General features: G+C 42.5%; 1 protein-coding gene across 4 annotated transcripts in view; it reads left to right on the top strand.

The window, feature by feature from the left end:
• Positions 1-19117, top strand: part of HIVEP2 (HIVEP zinc finger 2) — a 151608-nt gene that overhangs the window by 125520 nt on the left and 6971 nt on the right. For all 4 annotated transcript variants that reach the window (XM_073337492.1, XM_073337495.1, XM_073337493.1 and 1 more), the window contains 5 exons: positions 1012-6622; positions 7461-7615; positions 12784-12959; positions 15964-16065; positions 16667-17577. In XM_073337492.1, the coding sequence (XP_073193593.1) occupies positions 1223-6622; positions 7461-7615; positions 12784-12959; positions 15964-16065; positions 16667-17577 (6744 nt within the window). In that variant the 5' untranslated portion in view covers positions 1012-1222. The remainder of the gene's footprint in view (positions 1-1011; positions 6623-7460; positions 7616-12783; positions 12960-15963; positions 16066-16666; positions 17578-19117) is intronic.

Here is a 19117-nt window from a genome sequence, read left to right as displayed (position 1 = left end):
TGATGAGAGCAGGTTACTGAGAGTTAGGACTCCTTTCATAAAGACAACGAGGAGTTCGGTGGCACCTTAATGACTAACCGATTTATTTGGGCATAAGTGTTCATGGAGTGAAAATTACAGATACAGGCATAAATATATACTGGCACATGAAGAGAGGGGAGTTACCTTACAAGTGGAGAACCAATGTTGAAGGCCAATTTAGTCTGGGTGGATGTGGTCCACTCCCAATAATTGATGAGGAGGTGTCAATACCAAGAGAGGGAAAATTGCTTTTGTAGTGAGCCAGCCACTTCCAGTCCCTATTCAAGCCTAAATTGATGGTGTTAAGTTTGCAAATGAATTGTAGCTCAGCAGTTTCTCTTTGAAGTCTGTTTTTGAAGTTTTTTTGTTGAAGTATGGCTACTTTTAAATCTGTTATTGTGTGTCCAGGGAGATTGAAGTGTTCTCCTATTGGCTTTTGTATGTTACCATTCCTGATGTCTGATTTGCGTCCATTTATCCTTTTACGTGGAGAGTCTCATAAAATTTTAAAAACTGCATAGTAATTCTGGGGGCCTCAATTTTTGGGTGCCCATCTTGAGCCATCTTAAAGGGGCCTGATTGGAAAAAAATAGGTGTTCAGAACTTTCTGAAAATCAAGTCCACTTCCATAAGGTGTCATAAATTGGACACCCCAAAATGAAGCACCTAAAATTATTAGTCATTTTAAAAAACTTAGGCCCTGGTTTCTAGTCCTAGTTCTTTTTCGCTATGTGACCTTCAGTTATCTTCTTAACCTGTTCATTCTCTATTCTCACTCCTGTCCATGGGTTTTGTGAAGCTTAATTAAGGTTAAAAAGGTCCCTTAATAAGCTTGGAAGAAAGATACAATACAAACGCAAATTATTACAATATTATTACATTTTTGTATTCATCGTTCTTGCTTTTGAGAATTTTGAAGCAAATTAAATTGCTCATGTGGTAATTACCCACTTGTATTAATCTGTGCGTTTTTATTTTCTTCTCTTACAGGTAGCTGCATTGTTGTGGAAGGGATGAAAAGGACTTTGCTATAGTAGATCAACAAATATCTCTCTGGATCATTCTGCATCTCAACACTTAACAATGGAAAATGTTCAAATGCCATACCAACTCCTTGCAAATGCATGATAAACTGTTTGGGAAAGTTCCTGCCATGAACAGAATTGTATGATAATTATATTAGCATACACACTTGAATCTAATGCCTATAGACTACTGTGTGGAAAGTTCAAAAGAGAAAGAGAAATCTGTGAACTTGCAAAGGCTCTGGAAAAATGGGAGCAACAAAACTTTAAAAAGCACAGCATTGGACACACTCCATGTCTCTGCACAGCTTTCAAGTGAACTAGCACTTAAGACCTTGTGTAACAAAATGGACTCTGGGGACATAGCTATAGGGCAAAAAGCTACCTCAAGGTCTGGAGAAACTGCTAAAGTACCAACTAGATGGAGGCAAGAACATTCAGCTGTTATTAAGATGAGCACTTTTGGCAATCAAGAAGTACAGAGGCAACCAGAAACAGATCACGAGCAAACTGGAAACACAACATCAGCACAACTTTTTAGTTCTGGGAAACTCGGATCATCCAGTGAAGCTGGGCAGCAAGTCACAGAGAAGCAATATCCACAGCATCGGCCAAGTCCCTATTCATATCAACATTCACTTTCTTTTCCCCAGCATTCATTGCCACAAGGGTTCTTGCACAACATAAAGCCACATCAGAGCTTGGAAGGCCACACATGGCAGTTTTCTGGCCACTTGCAATCAGTTGCCACAGAGGACTTATTTCCCTTTCACTTGCATGGCCATAGCGGAGGTTTCTCTAGAAAGAAGATTTCAAGTTTGAACCCTGCTTATAGCCAATATTCTCAGACGTCGATAGAACAATCAGAAGATGCTCACAAGAAAGAGCACAAACCCAAAAAGCCTGGCAAATATATTTGTCCTTACTGTAGCAGGGCTTGTGCCAAACCTAGTGTACTTAAAAAACATATTAGGTCCCACACTGGGGAACGGCCATACCCTTGTGTTCCTTGTGGTTTCTCTTTTAAGACAAAGAGCAATTTATACAAGCACAGGAAATCACATGCCCATGCAATTAAAGCAGGATTGGTACCTTTCACAGAGTCAGCTGTATCTAAATTGGACCTAGATTCCAGTTTTATTGATGTGGAAGCAGAAATACATTCAGATGGTGAGCAGAGCACAGACACAGATGATGAGACCTCATTGCTTGTGGAAAGTTCTGACAAACTGAGCCCAGTCCCACAAATGCCACTGGACATTGCTAGCAGAAGTAACTTTCACTCGTCCATAGATGAATCGTTGGGAGGCCCAATGAAAGTGCCCATTTTGATTATCCCTAAAGGTGGGATTCAGTTACCCAGTGAGAGTTCACAGTACATTGGATCTGACATGTTACAAAACCCATCCTTAAGTACGAAGTCTGACGACTCTCATACAGTTAAACAGCGACTTGCACTAAGACTGTCAGAGAAAAAAGGGCAAGACTCTGAGCAGTCACTAAATCTTTTGAGCCCACATAGCAAAGGAAGCACTGATTCTGGTTACTTTTCCCGCTCAGAAAGTGCAGAGCAACAAGTAAGCCCTCCAAATACTAATGCAAAGTCTTATGAAGAAATAATCTTTGGGAAATTCTATCGGATTAGTCAAAGGACAGCACTAATGGAGGCAACAGCCAATCAGGAACACAATTTAATGGGTAGAAAGGGCAGAGTGGAGCAGCCACTACCTCTGGTGAACACCAGATTAGACATCAAGATGCTTGAAGAACATATTTCTCCTCTAACTCCAAATAAAGAAGCACTCATTGATCCCAGTAAACTGAGCACTATTACATCTACCCAAGTCTTCAGTGGTAGCAATACAGAGTCCAAACAATCCCAGACTACATCATCCATCAAAAATGAACTGAACCTTTACCCAGTAAGTCAGCAGGGTGACACACCTGGACTTTTAGAGCCTCCAGTAGATGCTTCTCCACTTCTTAGAAGTAACTCCATGCCAACATCTTCTGCAACCAATTTAAGTGTCCCCTCATCTTTGAGAGGAAGCCATTCCTTCGATGAGAGAATGACTGGTTCAGATGATGTATTTTATCCTGGGACAGTAGGAATTTCCCATCAGAGGATGTTAAGAAGACAAGCTGCCTTTGAGTTGCCCTCAGTTCAGGAGGGGCATTCAGATCCAGACTACCATGGGAGAACAGGAAAAAATATCCTTGTTGCTTCCAGCAGGTCAACAGGTGGTGAAAAAGGGTCATCCTTGAAGGAGAAGAAATTGACAGCAGGGGAAAGAACCTTCTTTGACTATGATGCTTGCGGAAAGCATTACAGAAAATGGGAAGAATTTGAAACTCAGAAGCTGAACTACCAAGACTTGCCATGCTCAGGTGGGATAAAACAAGGAGGGGAATACTTTGTTGATTCCTTTGGACCGTCCCAGCCAGTGCCGCCCGTATGTGGAGCCACATGCGAAAACCGAAAACGCAGAAAAGAGAAGAGTGTTGGGGAGGAGGAGGATGTTCCCATGCTTTGCAGCAGTGGTACTGGCACGCCGGTGGGGACGCTGCCTTCAGATTTTGATCCCAAACCCCAAATTCAGGAAGGGCCGAGAAGTGGATTTACTTTTCAAGGCCAGGATAATGCTGCCCATTGTCACCCTGAGCGTTTTGAAATCTGTAGACCCCTCCTGCAGTCTGGAAGCCTATCAGCTTCATTAGAAGAGTCCCCTTTAACCTCAGAGCAAGAAAAGACAGCAGAGTCACTGAACAGAAAACCCCCTGGAAATGTCATCTCTGTCATTCAGCATACAAACTCACTGAGCAGGCCAAACTCCTTTGAAAGGTCTGAATCTACAGAACATATTGCTTGCCTGCAGGATAAAACCTACTCGCTGTCTGAAACCTGTGAGAGCGAGATTTCTGAGTCCCCAGTGAGCCCAGAGCGGGCTCAGCAAACGGAAAATGCTGAGAGCGTGAATAAACCGTCGCCATCCCAACAGCCACAACCGTACCATATGCAGCCCAGACTGGTTCGCCAGCATAACATACAAGTACCTGAGATCCGTGTTACAGAGGAACCAGATAAACCTGAGAAAGATAAAGAAGTTCAGACTAAAGAGCAGGAAAGACCCGCAGAAGAATTCCAGTGGCCGCAAAGAAGTGAAACTCTTTCTCAACTCCCAGCAGAAAAATTACCACCCAAAAAGAAACGCTTACGGCTTGCTGACATGGAGCACTCCTCTGGAGAGTCCAGCTTTGAATCCACCGGCACAAACCTCTCTCGCAGCCCTAGCCAAGAAAGTAATTTGTCCCATAGTTCAAGTTTTTCAATGTCCTTTGAAAGGGAAGAAAATACCAAGTTCATCATGCCTTTCAAACAGGATGAGTTTGGAAAACAGTCCGAGTTTTTAACTGTTCCAGCTGGTGCTTACTCACTTTCTGTCCCTGGGCATCACCATCAGAAGGAAATGAGACGTTGCTCATCTGAACAGATGCCTTGTCCGCATGCTGCCGAAATCCCAGAGATCCGAAGTAAATCCTTTGATTATGGGAATCTGTCTCATGCTTCAGCAGCCGGGGCACCTTCTGCAGGATTATCTCCATCACGAGAAAGGAAGAAATGCTTTCTGGTCCGTCAGGCTTCTTTTAGTGGGTTCCCAGAGATTCCCCAAACTGATCCAAGTGTGGAACAAAGTATAAAGCAAGAGCAGATGGAACACATACATGCTGGTCTTCGCTCTTCCCAAGTTGCTTGGCATCATTCTCCCACCTCTGTGCTTCAGCCCATTCAGGCAGATGACTCTGGAAAGCAGGCTGTTGGTTCTGGTGCACAGCTTGCCCAGCCACACGCCATCCTTGGAGACAGTCAGGACATTTTAAGGAATCCCTTGATTCAACAAGCACCTTATATTTCAAACAAATATCCATCAGAGCAGCAGCACCTATTTGCACATCAAGAAAAGGTTCCATTTCCCCCCATTCCCAATGCCTTGTTTCAGTTCCCATATCCTGCTGTCTGTATGGTTCCCTTACCAGCTCAGCAACCTGTCTTGTGGCAGTCATGTACAGAACCTTTACAGAGAAACTTGCCTCACCATTTTGTACAGCAGTTACAAAAAGCTTATGTCAAACAACCTTTCCAAACAGAAATTCATCCTCATTATCACCTGGAGCACGCTCAAGAGCATATTGGAAAGAAACCGGCTGAATATGTGCATGCGAAAGAGCAAACGTACCAGCGTTACTCAGAAACATCTGGGCAGTATTCAAAAAATGCTAAGTACCTGCCAGACCCTAGTATTAAATCAGCAGATACCTCCTCTGAGCAGCATTTACAGACAGGTTTTGACTCCCCGAATGATGGATCTGTACAGTCTTTACCAGGAACAGTTGTTCCTGTCAGGATTCAGACCCACGTTCCATCTTATGGCAGTGTCATGTATACAAGCATTTCCCAGATCCTTGCACAGAACAACAGCCCTGCTATTGTCATTTGCAAAGTGGATGAGACAGTTTCTCAAAGAACGTTATCAACAAATGCAGCCATGCAAGGACTAGGATTTAACATAGCCCAGATATTAGGTCAGAATGGTGGGTTAGAAAAATATCCTCTGTGGAAAGTACCACAGACTCTACCACTTGGCTTGGAATCCTCAATCCCATTGTGTCTGACATCCAGTTCTGACACTGCCTCTACCCTGGGAGGAAGCAAACGAATGCTTTCACCAGCAAGCAGCTTGGAGCTCTTTATAGAGACTAAGCAGCAGAAAAGGGTCAAAGAAGAAAAAATGTACGGACAGATTGTTGAGGAGCTAAGTGCAGTAGAGTTGACTAATTCAGATATAAAGAAGGATTTTCCCAGACTGCAAAAGCCTCAGCTAGTTAGGCAGAGCTGTGCTTCTGAGCCAAAGGAAAGCGTGCCGTCCCTGTCATCCTCTTCACCGTTATCGTCCTCATCATCTCAAGACTTCCCATCTGCCAGCATGCCAACAGCTGACCCTTTCCTGAGCAGGGAAAAGCTTTCCAGTTTTGATTCAGCATCACCAGGGCACAAGTCGAGTGGCCCTTCTGAAGGAAGAGAGTCACCAGAAGAACTGGATGTGGATGAAACAGCATCAGATATGAGCATGAGCCCACAGAGGTCTTCACTGCCATCAGGAGAAATTCAGACTGAAGACCAGCTGCAACAGCAGAAATTGCCTCCTGGTATGTTGTTCCAGATGGCATCCAATCCAAATGGGAAAGCAGCACACTCAACCATCCTCTTAACAGATGGAGCAGATTTTCAGCAGCTCTTTCAGTTCCCTAGTCTACGCACTACTACTACTGTGAGCTGGTGTTTCTTAAACTATACCAAGCCCAATTACATTCAACAAGCAACCCTCAAATCTTCAGTTTATGCTTCATGGTGCATTAGTTCATGTAACCCAAACCCATCAGGGTTAAGTACAAAGACTACTCTAGCACTTCTAAGGTCCAAGCAGAAAAACACCACAGAAATTTATTCTTTGGCTGCTATGCATAGACCTGGAGCTGGTAAACTGACCTCATCAAGTGCATGGAAACAGTTTGCTCAGGTAAACAATAGGTTAAAAAAACCCTTTCATCTAGACATCACACCAAACCGAAAATTGAAATAAATTATGATGCATAAATCAATTTAAGGATAATGAAAAGCTGATATTTGACAGTTGCAATTGTCAATAATAAGTAGAAATTGTATCCATTATAGCTTTTTTAATGTTTTGAATAGAAAATGCATCATCCCTGAAAGGTTAAATAAAGCTTCAAAGCAAAATGTGAATGTAATATGTCCTGTTTAAGCCTATATGATTATCCTATGTACCTCTTTGTCACTTTTAAAACTATCCACATTGGAAAATCAAAAGGTACAACATACTCCGAGTGAGCATTCTAGAGCCATGGCTTTTGCCCCCTGTTCTTCCTCTGCGTGCTCTGACAGCTGATTCAGAGTATGATTTTGGTGACGATGGAAGATGGTAGAAGAGCAGGACGCTGGAGGGCCTTATTTCACATGGGTCATTTAGTTTTTACTCAAGCCTTTTTCTGGTAACAAACATTGGCATTAATGGGAGTTACCTGAATAAAGACTGAATGGCAACTGAATAAGGACCTCCAGATTTGGTCCCAAGTGATCAGTATACCACAGCCATGATTGGCCAGCATGATGTGGTGATGCTTTTGCTGTGTCATCAGATAAAGCTCCTTTAAAATGTGCCTGTTCTACCCCTCCCCATCTCTCACCAGATGTAAAGGGCCAAATTAATTGGCTTCATGGAATTGCATCCAAATTCAGAGGTGAATTCAGCCCAGAATGTTTAAACTACTTGAAATGAAGTGTGCATTTATTCTGTGTTCCAGACTGTAATAACATTCATTGACTTTGTTCCACAGATGAAACACGAACCATTCTTCTTGTTTGGCAGAAAACTTGAAAAGAAAGTAGTGGGGAATATTATAAAAGAAAGAGTAAAAGGAGAAAGTCATGGAGATAAAGACATTGCATCCAAACAGACTGAGCCAGTACGAATTAAAATCTTTGAAGGAGGGTAAGAAAATGCAACTGGAAATATCAAACCTAGCCTGTTATTTCAGAGTAAACAGATTTGAACTTGAACGTAGATGAATTAGGAAAATTAACAGCCTTCTGGGCTCATGCCATGTTTTGTCACTCTCTGTGCATCCTTTCTCCTGTTTATATGTCAGTCATGCAACAAGATAGTAAGAAACCCAGTAAAGCCTGTGTACTTACTTCCAGCTCTACTTTGCCATTAGCCATCATGCTAGCCAGTCTTTATTAGCTGGGGGTGCTGAGAGCCATTGAACCAAACTGTAAACCTGTATATGATGGAAACCATGCACCCCCATCACCCCTCATTTCAGTGCCTACGTCATTAATACAGAGGTGGGCAAACTACAGCCCGCAGGCCACATAGATTCATAGATATTTAGGTCAGAAGGGACCATTATGATCATCGAGTCCGACCTCCTGCACAACGCAGGCCACAGAATCTCACCCACCCACTCCTGCAAAAAACCTCTCACCTATGTCTGAGCTATTGAAGTCCTCAAATCGTGGTTTAAAGACTTCAAGGAGCAGAGAATCCTCCAGCAAGTGACCCGTGCCCCACGCTGCAGAGGAAGGCGAAAAACCTCCAAGGCTTCTTCCAATCTGCCCTGGAGGACAATTCCTTCCCGACCCCAAATATGGCGATCAGCTAAACCCTGAGCATATGGGCAAGATTCATCAGCCAGATACATCCGGCCCGTGGGACCATCCTGCCTGCCCCTGAGCTCCCAGCTGGGGAGGCTAGATCTCGACCCCTCCCCTGCTGTTCACCCTGCCCCGCAGCGCTCTGGGCATCGTGGCTGGCTCCAGCTGGGCCGTGGAACTACGAGCGCCTGCTGCTCTGAGTGGCATAGTAAGGGAGCTGGGGGGTTGGGTAAGGGGCAGAGGGTCCCGGGGGGCAGTCAGGGAGCAGGGGTGGCTGGATGGAGCGGAGGTTCTGGTGGGGGGACGGTCAGGGGACAGGGAACGTGGGGGTGATAGGCGTGGGAGGGGTCTGTCGGGGCGGAGGGGTAGATAGGGGTCTGGGCAGTTAAGGGATGGAGGTGGGGTCCCGGGGGGGCAGTCAGGGGACAAGAAGCAGGGGGGGTTGGATGGGTCGGGGGTTCTGACAGGGGCAGTCAGGGGGCGGGAAGTGGGAGGGGCTGGGGGCCAGGCTGTTTGGGGAGGCCCAGCCTTCCCTACCGGGCCCCCATACAGTTTTGCAACTCCAATGTGGCCCTTGGGCCAAAAAGTTTGCCCACCCCTGCATTAGTATAACTATACTTTCTATATACATAGAAAGCATTCCTGAATTGTCACTTCTCTTATTTGGGGCATAAAAGAGGATGGATGGCTCAAATTTTGACTTCTAGGCAATCTTCTTGTGTTCACTGGACTCCTGGCAGACATCTTTCTGTTGTTAAATGCTGTATTGTGCACCAGCATTAACAAGGAAGCTGTGCGCTCTTATTCTTATTCCTGGAATATTTTAGTTTTTTACTGAATGTTGACTTTCAGGTACAAAATTTTAGTTGGTACTAAAATCCATGGTATCAGTGTTTAGATGTAAGATCAATTAAATTAAAAACAGAGTTTAATCTACTGCTGACTGTGATAGCAATGTGCTGTTGTTCAATTGATTAAAAACAAATAAATAGCAAATAACTGAGGAAAAAACAGACCTAATCGTCCGTTGACGTAGTTTTTAAGCTAATGCCATATCTAGCTTGTTATGATAAGCATATTAATGGATTGTCCATTATAGTATATTCTCAGTACATGCATAATAATTTTATTTGTATTATGAAAAATTGAAATGATGGTGTTTGTATGTTGGTAGTGGTGAATGTCAAGGTATCCAGCTGGGTGGTTCTTTTCACACATGTCAGGCCCAGGGGTTCTCCTTACCCTGCAGCAGTGTCTCAGAATAACTAACCAGTCAGGACAGGGTCACAAGGCGTTCAGCAATCCATTTAGTCTTCTGTCATTTTTCAACTTTTTCAGCATCCCGCTCATTAAAAGGCTTGTGGGTGGGTGGGAGCAGTCTCAATCAAATAAACTTTGATATTTCTCTATAACCTGTAGCAAAAAGGGGACATACCCTGCATCTCTCTTCGAAGACTGAGAATGTCATCTCTGAGATTCTTCCAGGGCCTGACAACCCAGGAATCCCTGATCCTGGGTGTTCCCTGTGGTAGTGCGTTGCGCTACTAACCAAAAACCAGTAAACTGGCTACAAAAGAGACTTTTCAGTGACCCAAATTCAGAGGTGAGTCTAAGTTTTCAAGACATATAAAGTGCTGCTAATTAGACTCTCACCCACTTACAAGTGTGTATCTCACACACCTGCCTTTACATATCATCTCTGAATTTGGATCACCCACCCTAAGGGATTCTAAATTGATGTAATCTGTATGCTAGCTGTCAGAAGAGCGTAGCTCAGCAAGGAAAGCAACTAACAAGAGGCTCTGAAAGATGTTCGTTTAAGCAGGCTACCCTATATTGTACCTGAAACTTTTTGCACCTTTGTCAGGAAACTTGATGTGTTAATTACACCATCTTAGACTTCCTTACAGACTGATAAGGTCTAAGAGAGTATGAGCATAAATGTGTCTACGTGACTGTAAAGGGATATAACTTACACCATCTTACATATCACCTATGAATTTGTCCTGATATAGATCAGGTATCTTGAGACAGTTGTAGTATGGAAGAAAGAAGTTAGGCGCCTTGCTTTGTACATTTATTGGTGGGCTTTAATAATCTATGTAGACAGGCTGTATGTCTCTCTAGCTTATGGGGTTTCCAATAGAGATCTCTTACCTGCATAGAGACAGCGTGGAGGATGGTGATTCTGTTATGTTAATGCATCATCCTTATAGATTCATTTCAGAAGGGTATCATTTTACATAACAGTGGCATTGTTTGTAGATTCGTTCCTTTCACTAACTAGCTTGTGGTGGGTTTTTTTTAACAGATCTAATATTCCCTACGTGTCATCACTTAGCATTAGTCCATCATTGTTTTTAAGAGATTCATAATTTTGTCTGGCTTTTGTTTTATGTGATCCACAGAAGGTAGTATAAAATAAGAGCAATTCTTTTGTGCAGGCTTAGTCTTTGCGCTTTGCCTATGCAGGTTTCCTCCCAGTTGTCCTTCTAGAGGCATTATTACCACTGGCAGGTAGCTTGATTCAAATGATGTTATTTGAATAGCAAAATCTGCTTTCCCTCACCTATGACTACAGAACCCCAGGAGGACTGGAAGTGATATTTCTCTAGGAAACTCAACAATTTTAAATTTCATTAGCTTATATTTCTACATCCTACAATACATTTCAGTCATTTACTTACAGTTTACATTGAAAGCAGGGTGGGGAGGGGTGGGGAAAAACCTTCCATCTCTTCAGACACCATGCTGTTTAATGACATGTACTGGATTGCATCTAGAGTTCATGGCTTGCTTATTTTGTTCATTTATACTGGTGATGAGATCAAATTAGAAACGCAAAATAAAATGGCAGTTTGGAGTGGAACTGCGTGACTCAGGCTTTGTGTTGAGCCTTTTAACTCTTCTGCACTGAGTTCAAATCCAGCCCAGGTCAATAATGACCACACTTGTTGCATGATGACTATGTGGCGGCAAAAGTGAAATGTGTAGAGAAGGGGGAATAAGGGGAGGCATACAGAATAGAATGTGATGTGGTTGGAATAATGAGGCAGAAAGTAGAGCCTAGCAGCTGAGTTTCGAATGGACTTGAGAGGGGTGATGTAGCTGGCCAGACAGGAGATGGGGACAAGAGTAGACAAGTAGCAAGACAAAGAGGGCCTGAACAAGAGCCTTGGGAGTCTGAACAGACCAAAAAAGCTGAATCTTTGAAATGTTCTGTCGAGAGAAGTGTAAAGACTTGAGCACAGCCTAGATACGTGGGTGTAGAGAAAGGGCTAGTAAGAGATGATGTCCAGATTATGGCGGGATGGCAGTCCTATCCCTGGTGACTGGGAAATGGGAGGGAGAGGAGAAGGATTAGTGTTGATGGGAAGAGATTAAAAGCAGCAGCTTTTAATGTGAATTTTGGATGCCTAACTTCAGGTGCCCAAATGTGAAAATTGGGTCCACATATTGGTGGATAATGGGACAGAGATGAGTAGGGAAGAATATTTTCTTTATATGTACTGGATATTAGTCTCAGTGCCTTGAGTCAGAAATGCTGCTTCACATATGAATCACAAAGTTTGTTTGAGGAAAAAATTGATTTTTTTTAAAAAAACATTTCAGTCCTATAACCTTAAAATGCCATATACTCCTCTGGAATCCTCTTCAATGTTAGAAGACTCTTCCATGCAGTGCTTTAATTTTTAAGTGCCAGCCACTGCTGTAGAGAATAGTTCGTGAGTTGAGCCTCCCCAGTGCCTGCTAATTTCAGTGGGAGTGGTGTGTATTCTGCATTTCTTAGGAAAGGAGCAGCAGAAGGGAGGGGTTAGATACATTATTCTTTAGCAGCTATACTTCCCATAGAACCTTTAGGGTGACATTTTTTCTTGGGTAGAATGTCCACCCAAGGCCTATACATCACTTAAATTCCACTTCAACCCTCAAAGTAGCCATTGTGCACGCCCTCTGCACGGCTGTGAACTGTACCCTTACTATCATCTATTTCAGTATTAATTCTTCATCATGATAGTTAACGAAATATGCATAAGTTTGCATGTCTTATTTATCGTCTAACAAAATGAGACAACGTAAGCAGCTAAATACACCAGGGAATGCCTTTAATCACGTATCTGCTGAGTATGAACATTGGAATGAAATTCTGTTTCATTTCAAGGAAGTAGATATCTGAATGTGCTCCGCACAGGATAGCCATATAAACCCATATTCTTGGTTGTCCTCTTGTGTACTCCAATCAGATCTGAGCCGTTGGTCTTAAGTTGTTAAACAATAACTAAGACATGCAAACATATTCAAATTACTGCATTTCCTGAAAAGTAAATATTCTCTGGGCCCCAACTTAACAGTGCATCATTTGTAGAACGCCTACTGACTACACTGGAAGCTTTGTGCATGTAATGCATGTAGGATTGGGCTACAAAGGGATATAAAGACACTGTTTATGTACATGTATGACTTAGAGGCTATATAATTTAATACATTGCCCTCTTCCAACAGGTATAAATCAAATGAGGATTATGTGTATGTCAGAGGACGTGGGCGAGGAAAATACATTTGTGAAGAATGTGGGATTCGCTGCAAGAAACCAAGCATGCTCAAAAAACATATCCGCACTCATACCGATGTACGGCCTTATGTATGCAAGTTGTGTAATTTTGCCTTCAAAACTAAAGGTATTTGGTCTTTTCTGCTTGAACCCTTCCACCTCCCTCCACCAATTCCTTAGTTATGTAGCATCCATCATTCCAATCAAAGAGGAAACTTTCATCAAAATAAGATGGTTTTATTTATGAACATGGGACTCCATTAAATATATTTTCCCTCCTATCTAAATGATTCGAGGATTTATCTGAGACTGTGAGACTCCTTGCATAACTTAATTTTAAGAGCTGTAGGCTCCTACCAAGTCCATTTGTCTGCAGAGGAAATGTAGTGGCATAAGAACTGCCCTTGCAAATACTACTTTGTGCTAAAAATGTTACATGGTGCAAGTTTTAATTGCTGCAATCTAAAATACTCCAGGGGAACACACGTGTAGTGGCATAATGCAGAAGCAGAGTTTCAGCTGAATAGGAAAGCATGCCTTCATGGGCTTGTACAGTGGTTCAGTTTCAAATTTATAAATAATGTACAAATCCACACACTCCCAGGTGGGCCACTCCATCCACAGTTGCATTAATTATGAATAGGGATCTGATAGCTTGTGTTCACATGTATTTATCAGCACTGAAAAAAGCATCCATTTGTCACCCGGAGGCCATGGATAATGATATTAATTGGATTTAGGAATTGCTTTGAAACTAGCTCTTTTTTAAAAAAAATCAGTTTCTTTAGTAGCATTTTTTGTGGGTATATAACACATTTGAGTCTCCTCCTCTCCATTTTTAACATCATTTGGATACTGGTAAACAAAAGGCATATGAGGTCAAATCCCACTCTCCGTGCACAGCCTGAGTAACTGGCCCTGCACTGGGAATATTCATTGTGTAAAAGGGGAAGGAATCCTCCCCCAGGTCACAAAGTGATAGCAGTGCAGCTGCCTGGCTACTACTGCAGCCTTAGGGCTGTAGTAGCTTCTTTGGCTCTAAGTACCTCTTCTTCTGCCATAGGGAATAACTGGTGGTTCTGCATAGTAGCAGCTCCACCAAATACATCCCTTCAGTCTCATCCTCTAGAATTTGCTCCATCTCCACTCAAAACCCCCTGAGTATGCTGGAATGCAGGGAGTCCCAATGGAGCACAGATTACTAGATTCCAAGGTCAGAAGGAACCTTTGATCATCTTGTCTGACCTCCTGTATAACACGGAGAGTGGATTTGTGGTGTAAAGGAGACGTGGAGTCTTTTATAGGGTCTGAACATCCACCTCCCTTGCCCTGTGCAATAGACCTCCACTGGCTGTGACATGGGCCCTTCATGCCTGCACAGTGCATTTACAGAAATTATTCAGAGACTGGTTTTGATGTTGCTATGGCACCCTTTAGGAACTGTGAGACAGGATTCCTGAATATTTCACACTGAAATAAATTGTTTCTGGTGATTAGAGGACAGGATATAGAGCCAGGACCTCTAGATTTTGTTCCCTGCTCCGTCATGGAGTCACTATGTGGCTTTGGGGAAGTCATTTAACTGTCCTGTGCATCTGTAAAATGGGTATAAAATACTTGTCTCATAGGATTATTATTTATTCACTGATATTAACCTTGTCCACTCACTTCTCTAACATCTGTTTTCATGCCTTCTTCCATCGGAACCACTGCACCTGGACTGATCAATTCTCCTCTTTTTCTTCAAATCATTCTTCTAGACCCACTTTTTCCATAAATGCCTGCAAATAATTAGTCAATTAATTCAGGAAAGATCATGGGGCAGTCAGATCTAGCTGAGGGGCATTTTTAGTGGCTTATTTATTACTTCAATAATTGTTGTATATAATGCTTTTCCCCTCTCTAGTGGTATAATTACAGTGTAGAAATTAGTGCAGATTGCAGCACCAGGACCAATAGGCACATATTTTAATAAGCAACAACCTATTTCAAAACAATGTACATGAAGCAGATTAATCATTTTTTACAGTGTATCCTGTCACTGGACTTCTTCCAAAGGATTTGTTGTTGTTGTTGTTATTTCTTATGTTTTTAACAGGAGTGAACAAAGCCTTGGGACTCTGGTGTGCTAAGCACTATACAAACACAGAGTAAAATACATTACCTAATAAACTCATTTTCAAAGGCCCCAATCCTGCAATAAGCACTGTGGGGGCAGGCTTCTGCCTGTTTGCCCACAAGCAACATCATGCTTGAAATCAGCAGTGAGGCTCCTCGCAGGTACTGCCTGGTCACTCTTTCTAGGAATGGGTACTAATTTAAGTTAAGAACCTACAAGGAGGTATAACAGACAAATAGAGGGAGTTGATATTTCTAATCCCTATCTAGTCCCCTGCCTAGCCATTATTGGAATGCATTTTACCTTTGGCATCATGATAGAAATGAGTCTTGAGGAGGGATTTGAGGGAGGCTGGGATTGTGGCTTTAAAGATGAGTTCAGAGAGGATGTTCCATGCATAAGAAGTAACATGGAAGAAAACATGAAGTTGCATGTGGAAGAAATGAACATGCAGGCAGCTGAGACTGGCATTTCTGGCAGGGAATAGGAAGAGGGGGGTGGTACGATAACAGAGGTGCTGGAACAATTTGTATAGTGGGGGTGCTGAGAGCCATTGAATCAAACTGTAAACCCTGTATATGGTAGAAACCACTTCAAGCCAGGGGTGTGTGGTAGCACCCCCAGCACCTCAAGTTCCAGCACCTATGTATGCTAATACACAAGAGGAAAATGAGTAAGAAGGGACTAGGTTGGAATGGCCTTCAAAGTACTTATGAGAAACGTTTAATTGGTACATGTTAGTGTTCATTGCCAGCTATCAGCTCTCGGAAATACTGCCACTATTTTGCTGAAGAGAGGTTTATATAAGCAGTTTTGGGGAAAATGTAAATTCCCACACTCGTTAAATTACACTGGCTGTGATGGGGATTGAGTCTGAATGAGTCAGTTCTGCTTGTTTTTTAATCTAAGCACCCTTCTATCGATTAGGCAGGGAAAAGGAAAACAAAAACTGCTTGGGAGAGATTTCTTCGCTGATGTCCACTAATTAGCTTCATCTCTGTACCTTTGATAGGAAATCTGACAAAACATATGAAGTCTAAAGCACACATGAAAAAATGCCTGGAGCTGGGAGTATCAATGGCATCTGTGGATGACGCCGAAACTGAAGAAGCAGGTATGTCACACTGAGTTAATTTAGCTGGCGTGGCCTTTGTAGTATGCAGATGACTCGTTACACTTTGGCATAGTGGATGACAGCAGAGGATAAGTTAAGAATATTTTCAGGGTGGTTTTATTTTAAAAAAAGGTCTTGTGAGTATCTTAATAACAAACAATAAGCACAGAAATAAATCTGACACGTTTGTTTGAGGTGAATTCTAATTATTTAATACTACAGCAGCTGAGGCTGGAAAAAAATTCTTACCATTTAAATGTCTTTTGTGTCAGGTCCAGTTCTACTCTGTTGGGTGTAAATGTTCTGATGTTAATAGTGACCACAGAGGATGAACCTCACCCCTGTTCAGAGGCATGGAGGATAGGCTTTGGGCTGGTATTCTCAACAAGGGTGAATTTCACTCAGGTTGATTATGGAGTTTTATATTATTATTAATATTAAGAACAGCAGTTTAGTTTCTGTTAAGGACCTGACTGAGCAACCATTCTGCACCGAGAACATCCAGTGATGCCAAAGGATGTTCTCAGTATGGAATGGGTGCAGGATTGTACCCAAAATGTGTCTCTGTGCATCCTTGATTAACTTGCCATGATTATTTCAGAAAACATTGAAGACATGCATCAGGAAGCAGAGAAGAGTAGCAGGATGACAGGCATATCAAAAGAACACCAGTTTTCTGATGCTGAGGAATCGGATGGGGATGATGGAGATGACAATGACGATGATGAAGAGGATGACGATGATTTTGATGATACCCAGGGAGACTCAACACCAAAAACAAGATCAAGAAGCACCAGCCCCCAACCCCCCAGATTCTCTTCACTGTCAGTGAATGCTGCAGCGGCATCCTATGGGGCTTCTCCTGACAGTTCCATTTCAATGGGACACTCATCCCTGATCAGTTATTTGGTTACTTTACCTAGTATTCAGGTTACTCAGCTTATAACACCACGTGACTCATATGAAGACTCACAAATGACGGAATATCAGAGGTTTTTCCAGAGCAAAAGTACTGATTCAGAGCCCGACAAAGACAGGTTAGACATACCTAGTTGTATGGAGGAGGATTACATGCATTCATTAGAGCCCACCTCATCTCCAAGGGACTTCTCACCTTCTAGCCGACAGTCCTCACCAGGGTATGATTCTTCGCCATATAGAGATAATTCACCAAAGAGGTATTTAATGCCCAAAGGGGATTTGTCACCCAGAAGGCATTTATCACCAAGGAGGGATATTTCACCCATGAGACACCTTTCCCCAAGGAAGGAAGCTGTGTTGAGGAGAGAGTTATCACCAAGACGGGATGTTTCACCAAGACGTCATTTGTCACCTAGGAGGCCAATGTCACCTGGAAAAGATGCATCTGCCAGGAGAGAACTGTCTCCAAGGAGGGAGAGAAGATATATGGCCTCAGTTAGAGCAGCATCACCCAGAAGGGGTCTGTACCATAATCCAGCATTGTCTATGGGTCAATATTTACAGTCTGAATCCGTTCCATTGGGACATGCAGTAAGTATGAAATAATATTTTAATTTTTATTATCAAAGCCAGTGCTCTATTTAACTTGTACAGAGCTTTTAAAAGAACTTCGTAAACTTGCATGCTGGAATCACTCACTTAAGACTTTTATAGAGGAGGAAAGAAGGGGCTTGGAGCCTCATCAAAAACCTGAGGAAAGAACATTGGAAACTATAGTAGATATGAACCAAGCCACAACTTTGACTCAGCCACTTGCAGTAGCTTGGTACAGAGCATTACAGACTTGGGGACAGATCTCCAGCTGGGATAAATCAGTGTAGTTATGCTGATTTACACCACCAGAGCATCTGGCCCCTCATTAACCATTTTACATGTAAAATGTACTTTACCGAGTGATGTACGGTTGCTCCTGTGGCTTGGTAATGAGATTTGTAGCCTTTCACCTCCAGATTGCCAGTTGGGACTCGGCCCAGACTAGTTGTGAGTATGGCCCTTTACACTGCAATGTAGTGTACAGAGGTACACCACTGAAGCACAGGTGAAATAAATAGAAGTACTGATGTAAATGAGACTCCAAATGGGAGCAGGGAGGTGTCCATATGCACCACATTGCAAGATTAGGGCCTTGAAGTTGTCATCTGATGGTAGTGTTTACATCACACAAACCACCATCACAGTTGGCAGTCACACCAGTGACACAAAGGACTGAAGTGACACAAGTGTGAAGTGACACAAAGGAAACTGAACGATCTTCAAACTTAGAGATGCTTCATCCCAGTTAGTCTGTAAGAATGTTAGTGGGAATAAAATTTGCACTGCCGGTCCCCATACTGTACCTGCTCTGTGAATGAGCAGAGACTTGGCTTTCTAAAGTTGTCAGTTCAGTACTTTTCACAAGCCCTAACATTCACAAAGATCCCAGGTGTTACAATAATATAAGTACGAATAAATAATATTTTTCACAAATCTATTTTACTGTGTGATTTAAGGAATCATTTCATTTTTGTTTAGGGTGCTTCTTTTGGTCACATTATTTTCACGTTGCCTTTGCCATCTTACTGAAATTTTATTTGGAATGCTGCTTTCATCCACACATGTTGGTTCAATATGGGCAATCAGTGACAGAACTGTAGATCCCTTCCTGGGACAGTCTGGCAGTGCTTTGCTCATCTTCCATCATCTGTCTTGTTTGTTCACTACAGTTATGATTCTTCCCTAAGAATGAGAAGAATTGAACTGTGGACTTATAAGAGTAGCAATTTCTAAACTTTGGAATTGATTCCCTAGTGCACGTTAACACTCTCACAGACATGAACATAGAAAAAGAATACACAAACCATTTTTACTGGCAAGGAAAAGGATAACTAGTTACTCATTTAGCAGTTGTATCTTAACATTGAATGAATATTGTATGAGACCCCACAGCTGATGTTGTCATACTGTAAACGGAGAGCTGTTAAGTCCCTTGAATGACTAAATATCCTATATATGAGACACTTCCATTGGTATACATATTCCTGGAGGTGTAATAAGACTGGTGAAAGGGGATGTGACACATTTCCCCATGGGC

This window comes from Lepidochelys kempii, chromosome 3 (assembly GCF_965140265.1).
Source record: "Lepidochelys kempii isolate rLepKem1 chromosome 3, rLepKem1.hap2, whole genome shotgun sequence".
NCBI classification, from domain to species: domain Eukaryota; kingdom Metazoa; phylum Chordata; order Testudines; family Cheloniidae; genus Lepidochelys; species Lepidochelys kempii.
This window is presented reverse-complemented; position numbering and strand designations above follow the sequence as displayed.